General features: G+C 40.0%; 1 protein-coding gene across 3 annotated transcripts in view; it reads left to right on the forward strand.

Moving 5' to 3' along the window:
• Positions 1-1,582: 1,582 nt before the first annotated feature.
• LOC126213179 (uncharacterized) overlaps positions 1,583-17,169 on the forward strand; it is a 31,084-nt gene continuing 15,497 nt past the window's right edge. The window contains exons 1-2 of one of the 3 annotated variants that reach the window (XR_007541104.1): positions 1,583-1,650; positions 3,249-3,337. Coding sequence is in view for 1 of the 3 variants with exons in the window: in XM_049940806.1 (XP_049796763.1) it covers positions 2,061-2,124; positions 3,249-3,337 (153 nt within the window). In the remaining 2 variants the exon portion in view is untranslated. Of the gene's footprint in view, positions 1,723-1,940; positions 2,125-3,248; positions 3,338-17,169 lie in introns of those variants that run through there. The other 2 variants (XR_007541103.1, XM_049940806.1) reach the window with 2 other exon arrangements.

The following is a 17,169-nucleotide window of genomic DNA, read 5'->3' on the forward strand; positions in this document are numbered from 1 at the left end:
TAAAATTCCTAAGATTGTCACTTAACATCACACTCATGAAATCCCTGTACAAATCTGATCATACAGATCGTATTTACAGGAAGAAAGTTTCAGAGGATTATAGTCTCTGTTTCCATTATAAAAGAAAATAAAGATCAGTGACATCTATACATGGCCTGGGCTCAATAAAGATGCATTTACACCTAATAATAATGCTCAGCTTTTAGAAAAAGACAGGGCTCGAGAGGAGAAGGTACAAGAGATGGAGTGGGCCCAAAACTCATATAGAAGAATTGTTAGCTGCAACTTCTGTTTCCAGGGAGTTTTGTTGACAACAACTGATCCCATGATCAATACTTTGTTTTATAAGCAGCGACAGATTTTTTAAAATTTTACAGACAATGCCATAAAGCCAAAATAAGAAGACTGTTTCATGTGCTCGGAAATACAGGGAAAACGAGGAAGTTGTGAGATAGTAAGCTGTTTTGTATGGATGCTGAAGTCTCTTCCAACAATGCTAAAGCTCATTTTAGCGATTTTTGTGCAGGGTAGAATCCAAACAAATTTGTTGCTGCAACATGCTCGTCCGCTATTCAGGAAATATCTAACCCAGAATTCATCAAACACTTGAAAATCTAACCTAGGATTCATTGATTTAAAATTCATGTGTATTCGTCACAGTGAAATGGAATGTATATCATTGCATTTGGCAGTCACTGCAGAATTTTAAAAAAATGGTGAAAGTGAACTGGCCTGCTGACTGGAATATTGTTGCTGAATATGCGACAAGAAGGGAGTGACAAACCTTATATTGTTCATGAAGCAACGCGCGAGAAGATTATCAGTTGGCTGTAAAATCTGATTCGTTACGTTGCTGTTACGAAAGAAGATTTGAACAGGACACCAGTCAGATTAATAAGACCGAATGAGGTGGTGCAGTGGTTAGCACACTGGACTCGCAACTGAAAGAACGATGGCTCAAACCGGTATCTGACCATAGAGATTTAGGTTTTACGTGACTTCCCTAAATGGCTCCAAGCAAAAGCCAGGATGTTTTATTTGAAACAGGACAGCCGATTTCCTTCCCCATCCTTAACAGAATCCGAGCTTGTGCACTGTCTCTAATGACCTTCATGTCGATGTGACGTTAAATACGATCTTCCTTCCTTCTTCGGATGGGAATGTCATAAAACAGCGTCTATTTGTTATGTGATTTAATGAAAACTTTGACGCAGTGTTTAGAGCTCACAACTCTAACAAGAAAACCAGAAAAATCAACAAGACTCTCTGTCAAGCACGTAGTAGATACGCGTGCTGCCAGTAACAAAGGAAAATTACATACATGTGATGTCCCTGTTCAGATCAGTGTTCCCACACAGTACAGTGAAGATTTAAAATTCCAAGAGATTTTCTAACGGATTCCTTGAATAACAGCTATTTTATATTATCAAGTTGTTGTACTAAAATAGCGATACGGATTTACTAAAGGGATAGAATCTCCTATGGAATTTAATTTTCGCACTTTATCTTTGCAGTTTTTCGATACTGCTGCTCTTACTGCCCACGGCACAGTACTTTGTCTTGCTGCAAGCTCTTTGGTTTTCCTAGTTTGTGCGTGCAATCAGCTGCACTCTCGTGCTTTTGCGGAAATTTGTGTGTGACATTCTCCAGGTAATTTATAAGCGTTTATAAACTGCAAACAAGAATAGGTGAAAAAAATTGTTTCTGAAGTAAATGAACAAGGTACTTCATTTCTATTACCATAACAGTTGAGTGTGACTAGTGTAATAGTTCGCGGATATCTGTTGCAGACGCTGTGGTAGCTATGTTTGATGCTGCTGTCCTTTTTAAATATGAATGTGTATATAAGTATGAGATTTTATTCTGTATTTGTGATCACATCACGTATAGTATGCCTGGTGAGGGTGCGTGAATGTTTTTTCAGGTTATGTTCATAACAATCAAATTCCTGAGTTACTAGTGCTTACTGTTTTGGTCTCCCTGGTAAAGTCGTTACGTGCATCTTCATAAAAGAATCGGCTGGGATTGTGACGTGTTGCCAGGAGCAGTTTGTCTACGCAATGATCGCCATGCATTTCGTGACTGATGAGAAAAGGCTTACAGTGAAGTTCGAACAATCACTATGTTAGTACGGTTATATTGACTTAATTAGCTGTAATAACGTTTGTGATGATAATTTGCTGTGATCTGATGTAGTTATAAAGCGGCTCCAGATTTTAGGGCTAATTTAAGCATTTTTTCAGACGCCCACAGTTACTTCCTCATTTCATGGTTCGCGTATGTTCGCATGAAAGGAAATGCTGTGATTCTGTTGCATTTTGTTAGTTTACACTGTGCTTTGATTATTCGTGTCGTTAGTATTTGTCTAATCATGTGTAAATACCATTGTGTTGTAGTGTGTGGGTTTTAATGGAGTTCTGTGTAAGAATTCTTTAACAATATTTAGGAACTGGCGAAATACGAGGTACAAATTAACTGTAATTTGTCTAACATAAAGCATTACTTGTCTCCAGAACTTAGGTCATTCATCATATTTACAGATAGTAGGGAATCGTTTCAGTAAATCAGTTTTGTAAGAAAAAACTAACGAATGTTTAATCTTGATAGTAATAAAAAATGAGAAATTCCGCATTGCAGTGTGCAATCTACGGTGCAGGTATATGGGTTTCTTTAATAGCATGTAAAGATTCCAAAATAATGGTGCTTACTGTAAATTGAGTATACATCCGTGAATGAATACAGAGGAAGAAAGTTTGAAGGAAGTACCTATGTTGAAAATGCATATTCACTGATAAGCAAACCATCTGTACGTCTGGATTTTCATCATTCCCCTATAAGACAGAAATTAAGTAACACAATGAACAAAGTATAGAATGAAATATTTGGAGTTATTCAGTAATTTCGGTGCAGTCTGTTGACTGCTTTGATTGTTAGTACTACTGAAGTTAGTGCATGCACAAAAAAATACACATCTTCCATAATTGTCACTTTAGGGCAGCATCCATAGGCCAGTGTTACAAAGGAGCTGTAGCAACTGTAAATATTATGGTTCCAGTGCATGTTATTGTATGATTGTTCTCACTCTTCATGACATGAGAAATGTGAGTGAGTTTATATCACTGAACACTCTTCTCCTCAGCAACTTTGAATCTGTTTCCTGAGTGAAAATACTGCCTTTGAGCTATACTTCATGGTAACAATGGAAACTGAGTACAGCTATTCTTATCTGATTGCTTTTATTTTTTCAGACTGTAGAACTGAAGCCATGGACCAGGAGCCAACTATGTGGATTAAAAAAGAGGAAATGGATGAAGTACAAACTGAGATATGCTTCATGGTAAGTGGCTTACTTGTATTACTCAACAGTGTTTCATTCATTTCTGTGTGCAGTATGGTGTGTGGATACATAAAATTGATGTCATACTGCTGGAAACACGAGTAATTCTATTTACTAAAAATCTGATAAACTTTCAGTCTTAAATATGAGATTTTGCACAGTGCATTGAAATAAGCCTTGTATTAAACCTCACATAAAACTGAAAAAGAGTTTCAATTTAATATTCAGTAAACATTGAAAACTTTTTTAATTCACAACCCAAATATATTGATAAAGTGGTTGCCATAAGGTGGGTATATTCTTCTCTGATACGCTTCTTTTAAATGACAACTTAAAAATAACTGTGACTATAGTGAATGTTAGCAGTGCCATTAACTTTGTAAATGGTGTGGGTGAAGTTAATGCATTATTGCAGTGTATGGTTGGGGTTATTTGGGGGAGGAGACCAAACAGCAAGGTCATAGGATTAGGGAAGGAAGTTAGCTGTGCCCTTTCAAAGGAACCATCTGGGCATTTGCCTGGAGTGATTTAAAGAAGTCATGGAAAACCTAAATCAGGATGGCCAGGCGCCGGATTGAACTGTCGTCCTTCTGAATGCGAGTCCAGTGTGCTAACCACCTCACTCAGTTTTTATTATTGCAGTTTATCATGGAATGGAGTGAGAATTGTAATTTAGATATTAATGATGTAAAATAAATTATTTGTGAATAATTTTGAAGTGACATTCGCGTGGTCACTAATCTGTGAAGTACGTTTTGTAGTACTATTAACATTGTTGACTCTGAATATGTAAACAAAGTGTAAGTAGAACTGTCAAAAGTAAAGTTAAATTTCAGACAAATATCACATGGAAGCATAAATTGTTACATGGTCTGTAGGTGCAGAATGAATTTTTGTCGGCAGCAAAGTTTTGACGAAGCCTGGGGTTACACATTAAGTATTGACAGGTTTGTTCATAACCACTTCATGTGTTTACTGTATATTGTTACACATATAGTTAGTGAAACTGCCAGAACAGTTACAGTTACTGTTGTAAGTAATCTTACATACACACATCACTTAAAATCTGATACAGTGCAACTCTTTTTAGGGTATTCAGCTGTCAGCAGGCAAAGAAATTCACTTGGTGCCACTAGTATTTTTATTATGCAAACCAGAATTGAGGGTTCTGACACAATCACGCAAACTACTTGTGTACTGTCTGCGCTGAATAAGTCTGCTTCAACATCCATCTTCGGTGCAACTGCAGAAGTACTGCGATAGCATTAATGCAGAAATTAGCATTTGAATATAGCTGAGAGCTTCATTATAGTTAATACAAACTTTGTTACCAGCTTGCAATTTAATTGATGAGCAGTATCAGAACAGTAATCCTGTACCATCATTGTGAGGAAATCATAGGAAAGTAAATATACTAAATACTAGTAAATACAGTAAAAGAGTGGGTAGACCCAACGTGGTTCAGGCTTTGGATTTGACCCTTGACGTAATGATGGTTTGGCATATAGAATAAGTATGCACAACACATTGTGTGTGAATGGAAAGCAGTTTGAACAGTCATTGAGCTTGGACCTGAACCTGAGAACTATTCAAAGGTTACAAGGTTAAAATGTGGTGCTAGCCCCCTTGAAATATTGGTTGCGGTGAGAGACTGCTACATAGTGCAGCTCCAAGCCTAGCCTAGGTTGAAAAGTGGCAGTGTGGTTGTGAGCTGACAAAGCCTAGAAATGTGAAAGCCAAATAAGGGATGTGGTAACAAATTGACCAGTAGCACAGCCTAATGTTTACCAAAAAAATCCAAATGATGCCCAGAATGGAACTTTAATCCACAAGAAGTCTTCTCTTACATTGTGTGCTGTGTTAGTTGGAGTGAAATTCCATATGACCTTAAGAGATGTATGTAGATGTTATATCAATTGAAAGACACATTCTTTGCGAAATTAATGAAAAGTTAATTTTTATTTGTTGTATATTTTGGGCAAGTCCTCATGCCTAAAAGTAATGGCTCCAAATTTTTATTTGAAAATTATTGAAGCATTTTAATGAAAACAAACTATTAACATTTTACATCTTCATCATTCTTCTGCAGCATCACATTTCGAAAGCTTTTGATCACTGGTCATCTAAACTATTTATTTTCCGTATTTCACTTCCATACATGGATACACTCCGTACAAATACTTTCAGAAAAGACTTCCTGACATTTTAAATGTATGATTCATGTTAACCAATTTCTCTTCTTAAGAAACGCTTTCCTCGCCATTGCCAGTCCACATTTTATATCCTCACTACTTTGACCATCATCAGTTATTTTGCTCTCCAAATAGCAAAACTCGTCTACTACCTTAAGAGTCTCATTTCCTAATCTAATTCCGTCAGCATCACCTGACCTTCCGAATCACTGCTTCCCTTTCATGCTCCTCGACTTTTATAACTGCCATTTGGTTTATGCACAAATTGTGAATAACCTTTCACTCCTGTATTTGACAACTGCCACCCTTAGAATTTGAAAGAGAGTATACCAAACAACATTGTCAAAAGCTTTCCGTAATTCTACAAATGCTAGAAATGTAGGTTTGCCTTTCCTTAATCAATCTTCTACAATAAATTGTAGGGTCGGTATTGCCTCATGTGTTCCAACATTTCTATGGAATCCAAACTAATCTTCCCCGAGGTCAGCTTCTACCAGTTTTTCCATTTGTTTGCAAAGAATTCATGTTGGTATTTAGCACCTGTGACTTATTAAACTGAAGTTTGGTAATTTTAACACCTGTCAAGACTTACTTTCTTTGGGATCGCAGTTATTATATTCTTCTTGAAGTCTGAGGGTATTTTGCCTGTCTCATACATCTTGCCCGCCAGATGGTAGAGTATTGTCAAGGCTCTGCCAAGGTTATCAGTAGTTCCAATGGATGTTGTCTACTCCGAGGGCCCTGTTTCAACTAAGGTCTTTCAGTACTCTGTCAAATTCTTCATGCATTATCATATCTCCCATTTCATCCTCATTTACACCCTCTTCCATTTCCATAATATTGCCCGCAAGTACATCGTCCTTGTATAGACCCTCTATGTACTTTCACTTTTTTGCCTTCCCTTCTTTGCTTGGAACTGGTTTTCCATCTGAGCACTTGATATTCTTACATGTGGTTCTCTTTTATCCAAATATCCCTTCAGTTTTCCTGTAGGCAGTATCTGTCTTGCCCCTAGTCATATATGACTCTACATCCTTAAATTTGTCCTGTAGCCATCCCTGCTTAGGCATTTAGAACATCCTATCGATCTCGTTTGAAATGTTTGTATTCCTTTTTGCCTGCTTCATTTACTGCATTTTTATATTTTCTCATTTCATCAATGAAATTCAATCTCTCTTCTGTTACCCAAGGATTTCTACTAGCCCTCATCTTTTTGCCTACTTGATACTCTACTGCCTACACTATTCCATCTCTCAAAGCTACCCTTTTCTCTTCTACTTCCCATGTTCATGTCAGTGTTTCCCCAATGCTCTCTGAAACACTCTACAGCCTATGATTCTTTCAGTTTATCCAGAGCCCATCTCTCAAAATTCCTAGCTTTTTGCAGTTCCTTCAGTTTCAATAAATTGTGGTCAGAGTGCACATCTGGCCCTGTAAATGTCTTACAATTTAAAACCTGGTTCCTAAATATCTGTCTTACCATTATATAATCTATCTGAATCCTTCTAGTGTCTCCAGGCCTCTTCCACATGTACAGCTTTCTGTCATGATTTTTAAACCAAGTGTTAGCTACAGTGTGATATCAAAAGTGTCTGGACACCTGGCTGAAAAGGACTTAAAAATTCATGGTGTCCTCCATCGGTGATGCTGGTATTCAGTAGGGTGTTGGCCCACCCGTAACTTTGATGACAGCTTCCACCCTCACAGGCATATGTTCAGACAGGTGCTGGAAGGCTTCTTGGGGAATGGCAGAACATTTTTCACAGAGTGCTTCACTGAGGAGAGGCATGAAGTCGGCATTCCAAAACTTCCCAAAGGTGTTTTATAGGCTTCAGGTCAGGACTCGGTGCAGGGCAGTCCATTGCGGGGATGTTACTCTCATGTAACTACTCCACCACATGACTTGTACAGGGTGTTTCAAAAATGACCGGTATATTTGAAACGGCAATAAAAACTAAACGAGCAGCGATAGAAATACACCGTTTGTTGTAATATGCTTGGGACAACAGTACATTTTCAGGCGGACAAACTTTCGAAATTACAGTAGTTAAAATTTTCAACAACAGATGGCGCTGCAAGTGATGTGAAAGATATAGAAGACAACGCAGTCTGTGGGTGCGCCATTCTGTACGTCGTCTTTCTGCTGTAAGCGTGTGCTGTTCACAACGTGCAAGTGTGCTGTGGACAACATGGTTTATTCCTTAGAACAGAGGATTTTTCTGGTGTTGGAATTCCACCGCCTAGAACACAGTGTTGTTGCAACAAGACGAAGTTTTCAACAGAGGTTTAATGTAAGCAAAGGACCGAAAAGCGATACAATAAAGGATATGTTTGAAAAATTTCAACGGACTGGGAACGTGACGGATGAACGTGCTGGAAAGGTAGGGCGACCGCGTACGGCAACCACAGAGGGCAACGCGCAGCTAGTGCAGCAGGTGATCCAACAGCGGCCTTGGGTTTCCGTTCGCCGTGTCGCAGCTGCGGTCCAAATGACGCCAACGTCCACGTATCGTCTCATGCGCCAGAGTTTACACCTCTATCCATACAAAATTCAAACGCGGCAACCCCTCAGCGCCGCTACCATTGCTGCACGAGAGACATTCGCTAACGATATAGTGCACAGGATTGATGATGGCGATATGCATGTGGGCAGCATTTGGTTTACTGACGAAGCTTATGTTTACCTGGACGGCTTCGTCAATAAACAGAACTGGCGCATATGGGGAACTGAAAAGCCCCATGTTGCAGTCCCATCGTCCCTGCATCCTCAAAAAGTACTGGTCTGGGCCGCCATTTCTTCCAAAGGAATCATTGGCCCATTTTTCAGATCCAAAATGATTACTGCATCACGCTATCTGGACATTCTTCGTGAATTTGTGGCGGTACAAACTGCCTTAGACGACACTGCGAACACCTCGTGGTTTATGCAAGATGGTGCCCGGCCACATCGCACGGCCGACGTCTTTAATTTCCTGAATGAATATTTCGATGATCGTGTGATTGCTTTGGGCTATCCGAAACATACGGGAGGCGGCGTGGATTGGCCTCCCTATTCGCCAGACATGAACCCCTGTGACTTCTTTCTGTGGGGACACTTGAAAGACCAGGTGTACCGCCAGAATCCAGAAACAATTGAACAGCTGAAGCAGTACATCTCATCTGCATGTGAAGCCATTCCGCCAGACACGTTGTCAAAGGTTTCGGGTAATTTCATTCAGAGACTACGCCATATTATTGCTACGCATGGTGGATATGTGGAAAATATCGTACTATAGAGTTTCCCAGACCGCAGCGCCATCTGTTGTTGAAAATTGTAGCTACTGTAATTTCGAAAGTTTGTCTGCCTGAAAATGTACTGTTGTCCCAAGCATATTGCAACAAACGGTGTATTTCTTTTGCTGCTCGTTTAGTTTGTATTGCCGTTTCAAATATACCGGTCATTTTTGAAACACCCTGTAGCAATAAATGAATAAAAGGTGAGAAAAAGGTCACCCCATGACAACTTCAGGAAACCAAGCACTTGAACAGTAACACCAGACTGTTTTACACACTTTTGCTTGTTCCAGCGTGTGAACCTCAAATGTGCCAGTTTGCCATTTGCCATATTTGCGCAAGTCTGGACGAAATCTGAATATGATATGTGTGATTGACATAGAGCCGATCAGCATGTGGTCATGCTAACAGGCCTTGACACTACGTATAAGACAAGGACTCGACCCAACAAATCACCAAACATCAAAATGAACAAAATTTTAGAACAAATTTCAAACTGTAATTTACATAACTTGAGTGAAGGCAGCCCATGGGTAGATGGCAGTGGTGCATTGCATGAAGCTGATGTACAGAGGCAATGTTAACACCCACAATATGATGAGCACTCACTGAGTTCAGGTCCAAGACAACCAAAGCATGCCACAGCAGTTGAAAATTGGAACGGACTAAGGGAGCACCTAAATTCCACTGTCATTCTTAATACAACCATGTGACGGCAGTACTCGTACAGATCAATGAACTCTTCAGATGATTCTCATCAAAAACTTGGTCTAAGGCTAAACATGGTCACACTTAAAACTGTGTTCAGGATTAGCAAATCATCGAATCCACTGCTAAATATGGGGAATTGAATACCAATAACAAGCCTGTCTGGTTGCTAGACATTACCCTAAGCCCTTCCAAGGCAGTGCCGCAAGGTATTAAGTTGTGCAGCACAACTCAAATCGGGCAGTTTTTCAGATGAGAAAGCTCCTTGCATAATTTGACTTCCGCAGAGAAGAACCAACAGCAAGTACAGATCGTGAAGACCCCTCCAATGTTCTGTCTTCTGTTAACACCTGTGCCTGCAACTATTAACTCGACAGAAACTTTAAAGGGCTACCAGTCACTCCATTCTGTTAATTTCTGCTGAATGGCAAATACTTTCTACATACCGTGCATAGCTCTACTATGCTCCATGGTGCCGCAAGCTCCAAGCAAAAGAAGTGACATACACTAGGTGTCGGTAGGAATTTAGAGAGGGAGCCTGCCTTAGCTCACATAGTAATAATAATAAAATCATTATCATTATTTGTACTAGTATATAAGTATTTTTTGTAGGCAGTTACTTAATACAAAGATCAGTTAATAACATGTGCTGTATTCTTTGTCTTCTCTGCCCAGCATCTCTCTTTAAAGCATTCTTTTTGTTTCATTATTTCGTTGCTACACTCTTTCTGAAAGTTCAGTGGTCTACTTTGTTTCTGTCAGTAAGGTGATTTTTAATCATAAACTGTTGTTTGGCTACTAATTAACATTCTCAACAGATGCCTATATTAGTTCAATGATTTTTTTCTATGCTATCACTGTTTCATTTGTTCTCATTTCAGAACTTACTTCAACATTATGGGTTTTTCTGTCTTGATATGCTGGCTGTGCTCCATAAATAATGTTTCCAGGACTACTTCTCCTTTTGAGTTCAGCAAGTAAAACCCGTAGTAAGTAGTGTGCCAAGGTAGAATGTGTGTTTTTTAGTAACTCTATCATAGATAAGCGATCAGTGTATCAAAGGGTTTTGATGTAACTGTTTCAGACATTTTATGATTCTGATCATCTACATCTACGTGATTACTCTGCTATTCACAATAAAGTGCCTGGCAGAGGGTTCAGTGAACCAGCTTCAAGCTGTCTCTCTACCGTTCCACTCTCAAATAGAACGCGGGAAAAACGAGCACTTAAATTTTTCCTTGTGAGCCCTGATTTCTCTTATTTTATTGTGATGATTATTTCTCCCTATGTAGGTAGGTGCCAACAAAATGTTTTCGCAAGTGGAGGAGGAAACTTGTGATTGAAATTTCATGAGAAGATCTTGTTGCAACGAAAAGCGCCTTTGTTTTAATGATTGCCACTCCAGTTCACGTATAATGTCTGTGACACTATCCCCCTATTTCGTGAATATACAAAATGAGCTGCCCCTCTTTGTACTTTTTCGATGTCATCCGTCAGCCCCACCTGATGCGGATCCCACACCGCACAGCAGTATTCCAGAATAGGGTGGACAAGCGTAGTGTAAGCAGTCTCTTTGGTAGACCTGTTGCACCTTCTGAGTGTTCTTCCAATGAAGTGCAGTCTTTAATTTGCTCTACCCACAATACTATCTGTGTGATCGTTCCAATTTAGGTTATTTTTAATTGTAATCCGTAAGTATTTACTTGAATTTACAGCCCTCAGTTTTGTGTGACTTATCGTGTAATCGAAATTTTGCTGATTTCTATTAGTGCTGATGTCAATAACTTCACACTTTTCTTTGTTCAGGGTCAATTGCCACTTTTTGCACCATACAGATATCTTATCTAAATCATTTTGCAAGTAGTTTCGATCATCTGATGACTTTACAAGATCGTAAATGACGGCATCATCTGCAAAAAAATCTAAGGCAGCTACTCAGATTGTCTCCTACATCGTTAATATAGATAAGGAACAATAGAGGGCCTATAACACTTCCTTGGGGAATGCCGGATATTACTTCTGTTTTACTCGATGACTTTCTGTCTATTACTATGAACTGTCACCTTTCTGACAGGAAATCACAAATCCAGTCGCACAACTGAGGCGATACTCTGTAGGCACGCTGTTTGATTAGAAGACGCTTGTGAGGAACGGTGTCGAAAGTCTTCTGGAAACCTAAAAATATGGAATTAATTTGACATCCCCTGTCGATAGCACTCATTATTTCATGAGTATAAAGAGCTAGTTGTGTTTCACAAGAACGAAATTTTCTGTATCTGTGCTATGTGTCAATAAATAGTTTTCTTCGAGGTACTTCATAATGTTTGAATACAGTATATGCTCTAAAACCCTACTGCAAATCGACGTTAGTGATATAGGCCTGTAATTCAGCGGATTACTCTTCCTTCCCGTTTTGGGTATTGGTGTGACTTGATCAATTTTCCAGTCTTTAGGTGAGCGAGTGGTTGTATATGATTGCTAAATGTTGTTGTTGTGGTTATGGTCTTCAGTCCTGAAACTGGTTTGATGCAGCTCTCCATGCTACTCTATCCTGTGCAAGCTTCTTCATCTCCCAGGAACTACTGCAACCTACATCCTTCTGAATCTGCTTAGTGTATTCATCTCTTGTTATCCCTCTACGGTTTTTACCCTCCATGGTGCCCTCCAATACTAAATTGGTGATCCCTTGATGCCTCAGAACATGTCCTACCAACTAATCCCTTCTTCTAGTCAGGTTGTGCCACAAGCTTCTCTTCTCCCCGATCCTATTCAGTATCTCCTCATTAGTTACGTGATCTACCCATCTAATCTTCAGCATTCTTCTGTAGCACCACATTTCAAAAGCTTCTATTGTCTTCTTGTCTAAACTATTTATCGTCCATGTTTCACTTCCATACATGGCTACACTCCATACAAATACTTTCAGAAACGACTTCCTGACACTTAAATCTATACTCAATGTTAACAAATTTCTCTTCTTCAGAAACGCTTTCCTTGCCATTACCAATCTACGTTTTATATCCTCTCTACTTCGACCATCATCAGTTATCTTGCTCCCCAAATAGCAAAACTCCTTTACTACTTTAAGTGTCTCGTTTCCTAGTCTAATTCCCTCAGCATTCCCTGACTTAATTTGACTACATTCCATTATCCTTGTTTTACCTTTGTTGATGTTCATCTTATCTCCTCCTTTCAAGACACTATCCATTCCGTTCAACTGCTCTTCCAAGTCCTTTGCTGTCTCTGACGGAATTACAATGTCAAATTGTAATTGCTAAATATGGAGCTATTTTACCAGCATACTCTGAGAGGAACCTGACTGGTATACAATCTGGACCGAAGGCCTTGCTTTTATTAAGCGATTTAAGCTGCTTTGTAACACTGAGGATATCTACTTCTATGTTTCTCACCTTGGCAGTTGTTCATGATTGGAATTCCAGGAATATTTACTTCGTCTTCTTTGGTGAATGAGTTTCGGAAAACCGTGATTAATAACTCGGCTTTAGTGGCATTGTCATCAGTGACCACACCATTGTTATCGCGCAGTGGAGATAATGATTGTGTCTTGCCACTGGTGTGCATTATGTATGACCAGAACCTCTTTGGTTTTTCTGCCAGATTTAGAGACAGAATTTCGTTGTGGAAATTATTCAAAGCATCTCGCATTGAAGTTTGCGCCATATTTCGATCTTGTGTGAAACTTTGCCAATCTTGTGGATTTTGCGTTCCTTTAAATTTTGCATGCTTTTTTCGTTGCTTCTGCAACAACGATCTGACCCGTTTTGTGTACCATGGGGGGATCGGTACCATCACTTATTAATTTATGTGGTATATATCTCTCAATTGCTGTTGATGCTATCTCTTTGAAAACATTCCACAACTTTTCTACACTTACATGATCAGATCGGAAGAAGTGAAGACTGTCTCTTAAAAAGGTGTTAAGAGCATTTTCATCAGCTTTTTTAAATAGATATACTTTGCGTTTCTTTTTGATGGTTGTAGGTGTTACGGTATTGAGCCTAGCAGCAACTGCCTTGTGGTCACTAATCCCTGTATTCATCACAACACTCACTATTTGTCCAGGATTATTTATTGCTGAAAGGTCAAGTATGCTTTCACAACCATTTACGCTTGGAGTGGGCTCATGAACTAATTGTTCAAAATAGTTTTCTAAGAAAGCATTCAGTACAATTTCGGATGATGTTTTATGCCTGCTGCCGGCTTTAAACGTATAATTTTTCCAGCATATCGAGGGTAGATTGAAGTCACCACCTACTATAATTGTATGAGTGGGGCACTTATTTGAAATGAGACTGAAGTTTTCTTTGAACTGTTCAGCAACTATGTCTTCTGAGTCGGGGGTTGGTAAAACAATCCAATTAATAGTTTAGATCGATTGTCAGGTATAACCTCTAACCATACTATTTCACATGAACTATCTACTTCAATTTCGCTACAAGGCAAACTACCTCTGACAGCAATAAATACTCCACCACCAACTGTATTTAATCTATCCTTTCTGAACGCTGTTAGATCGTTTGAAATAATTTCGGCTGAACATACTTCCGGCTTTAGCCAGCTCTCTGTACCTACAACTATTTGAGCTTCAGTGCTTGGTATTAGGGCTTGGAGCTCTGGTTCTTTCCCAACAGAGCTATCACAATTTTCAACTACAATACCGATCGTTTCTTCAACTACCTTACTGTGTTTTACCTGCCCACTTCCACACAGCCCCCACTATCTGTGTAGCCGCCTCCTGTGTATAGTGGACTCCTGATCTATTAAGCGGAACCCAGAAACCCACCACCCGATGGCACAAGTCAAGGAATCTGCAGCCTACACAGTCACAGAACTGCCTGAACCTCTTTCAGACCCTCCACTCAGCTCTGCGCCAAAGGACCACAGTCAGTTCTATCGACGATGCTGCAGATGGTGAGCTCCACCTTAATCTCGGAAGCAAGAGTGGCAGTCTTAACCATTTCCACTAGCTGGGGAGGTCACAGCAGTGGACACGTGGGACATGCTAGACGTCCTTCACATCCCTGCATCTGATCTCCCACAGTGACGCCCCTTAGCAGCAGCCTCAAGCTGTGTGATGGAAGGTAACGCAGCCTGAAGCTGTGAGCGAAGGGTCACCAGCTCAGCTCGCATCTGTACACAACAATGACAGTTCCTATCCATTACTGCACTCCTCCTGTTTGAAGCTCGTAAAAATATGTAACAAGTGAACAGTGTAATCGCCTTAGTAGTAGTAGTAGTAGTAGCAGGAACTAGTGATGTGCTCTCTCTGATGATCTGACACTCATAAAAGTAGTAAGAGTGATGTGGAACTTGACAGTTCAGTTCATGCTCCCCCACACACTTCGTGTGCACTGTATTGTCATTTGATATGAACAACATTGATTTTATGAACAACATTGATTTTATGAACAACATTGATTTTATGAACAACATTGATTTTATGAACAACATTGATTTTATGAACAACATTGATTTCAGGTAGTAGCTGTAATAGTATTTGATTACACTACCATTATTTTGTCACATAACCAGCTGAGTAGCATTGTCGCCGTAGTGTAGTGGTTATATTAGGCTGTTCCATGGAGGGTCCTGAGTTCAAAACTCACCTGAACTGTAAAATTTTAATTTCTGTGTTTGGTTCGAGTACAATGTAGAAGTATCCACAAATGGTAAGAATGGTTGTACTGGAATGTTCTGTAGCTGTAAATGTACTGTATGTGTTCTGGCTGGAGGCAGGTCGCTGTGTGCTCTTGTATGTGCAAGTGCTGAATAAACCTTCATTAAGAGAAGTTACTGTTCATGATTGATCTACTTACATCTTCCTCTACTTTACGATATTCTGGTGGAGGCGCTGGGTATTGGAACTTGTGATACCACACTTTATCGACGACACAGTGGCTCCCATCAGGCCATGACAGAGCCGCGTTTACATGGTGAGAAACCCGAATTTGAGCCATATTCAACAGATTGCAATCTATTGGAGACAGAAGAAGATGACGTTACCATGACAGCAACAGTGTACCACCATATGAGACATCCTTCTGGGTTCTCTGGTGGTGATGGCCAAGATATGAACAAGTGGCTGAAGGTATATGAGCATAAAGCCAAATGTAACAAATGGGATGAGACCGTGTGTTTGGATAATGTATTTTTCTACTTGGAGGGCACTGCCAAGCAATGGTATGAGAACAACAAGGAGAAGTTCACAAGCTGGGAAGTATTCCAGGCAGAACTGCACAAGTATTTTGGCGACACACGACGACAGAACTGCAAGGCTGAAGATATAGTGCAGGGAACAGTGTCCAGGAGAAACCACAGCATCCTACATTCAAGATGTCTTGGAGCTGTGTAAAATAGTGGATCCTAGAATGAAGGGGAAGACAAGGTTGCACATCTCATGAAGGGTGTTACTGAGGATATGTATCAAGCCCTGCACCTGAATGAGGTTTTGACAGTAGACAACTTCATAAAATGGTGCCAGTATATCGAGACAATGCATCAAAAATGAATTACATGCAAGAAGTTTGAACGGCTTCCAAATGTCGTATCGATGTCTGTGATGGAGAATGCAACTGATTTCACTAGTGTACTTTGTCAGATAGTGAGAGAGGAAGTTCAGAAGGCACTTGGATTGCAAGGTGAGCAAAAAACCATGACACTTCAAGAAGGCATAAGGGAGGAAGTGGAACAGACATTGAATCCAATCTCTCGTCCTTCATTTCCCATTAAAACAGTAAAAAAAAGTAGACCCAGGTGAAGTTACGTTTCTACAATGCCGCATGAGAAACCTGTTTGGGCACCAAGGAAGACTGACGTCTGGAGGACCCAGGATAACCAAACAGTATGTTTCCACTGTGGACGATCAGGACATGTGGTGCGCTATTGTCAAAAAAGGCGGCGGATATTTGATGACACCCATGTCAGAAGACAGCAGACTGATCTTTGCCGACGCCAACTCTGAGGCAATGAAGATGAACAAGATGATTTGGGTGCAGGATGACATAGGTCACAATCACCGCACGCTAGCCGCTGGAGAGAACACTCCCCAACACGCCGATCAAGGTCTGCATTGCTGTTTAGAAGCTTCAGCCAATCACCTAGCCACTACAACCTGGGAAACTAAAGATTGTGACATTTCTTGGAGGTGAGGCCTCAGAAGAGAAAAATCCTCCACCATCAATCACTACATGAATGATAGGAAAACTGTCGAAACCCTCGTGGATGGCCACCAGCCCAAGCTCTTGTGGACTCTGGAGAATCATATTCAGTTATTTCAGAGAAGTACCGTCGCCAGTTGCAGAAAGCCGTATTCGTCAACAACAAAACATCTCTCCTGAAGGTGGCTAATGGGAAATACGTTAAACCTGCAGGAAGATGTCATTTGTGTAGGTATAAGTGGCCATACACAGCCATTAGAATTCGTCGTCTTATGAGAGTGTAGTTCTGACATCATTCTCGGATGGGACTTTTTAAAAGCTTCTCAGGCAATTATAGTGATATGTCTGCATAAGCAGAAGAAACTAACACTCAAAGTCCGAAAACAATTTGTTGGACTTTTCAATTAACCAAAACAAATTCTCCAAGTATAACACCCATACGAAATAGTGATCAGTCTTCGAATCACAACTGCATACAAGA

Source organism: Schistocerca nitens, chromosome 11 (assembly GCF_023898315.1).
Source record: "Schistocerca nitens isolate TAMUIC-IGC-003100 chromosome 11, iqSchNite1.1, whole genome shotgun sequence".
Lineage (NCBI taxonomy): Eukaryota > Metazoa > Arthropoda > Insecta > Orthoptera > Acrididae > Schistocerca > Schistocerca nitens.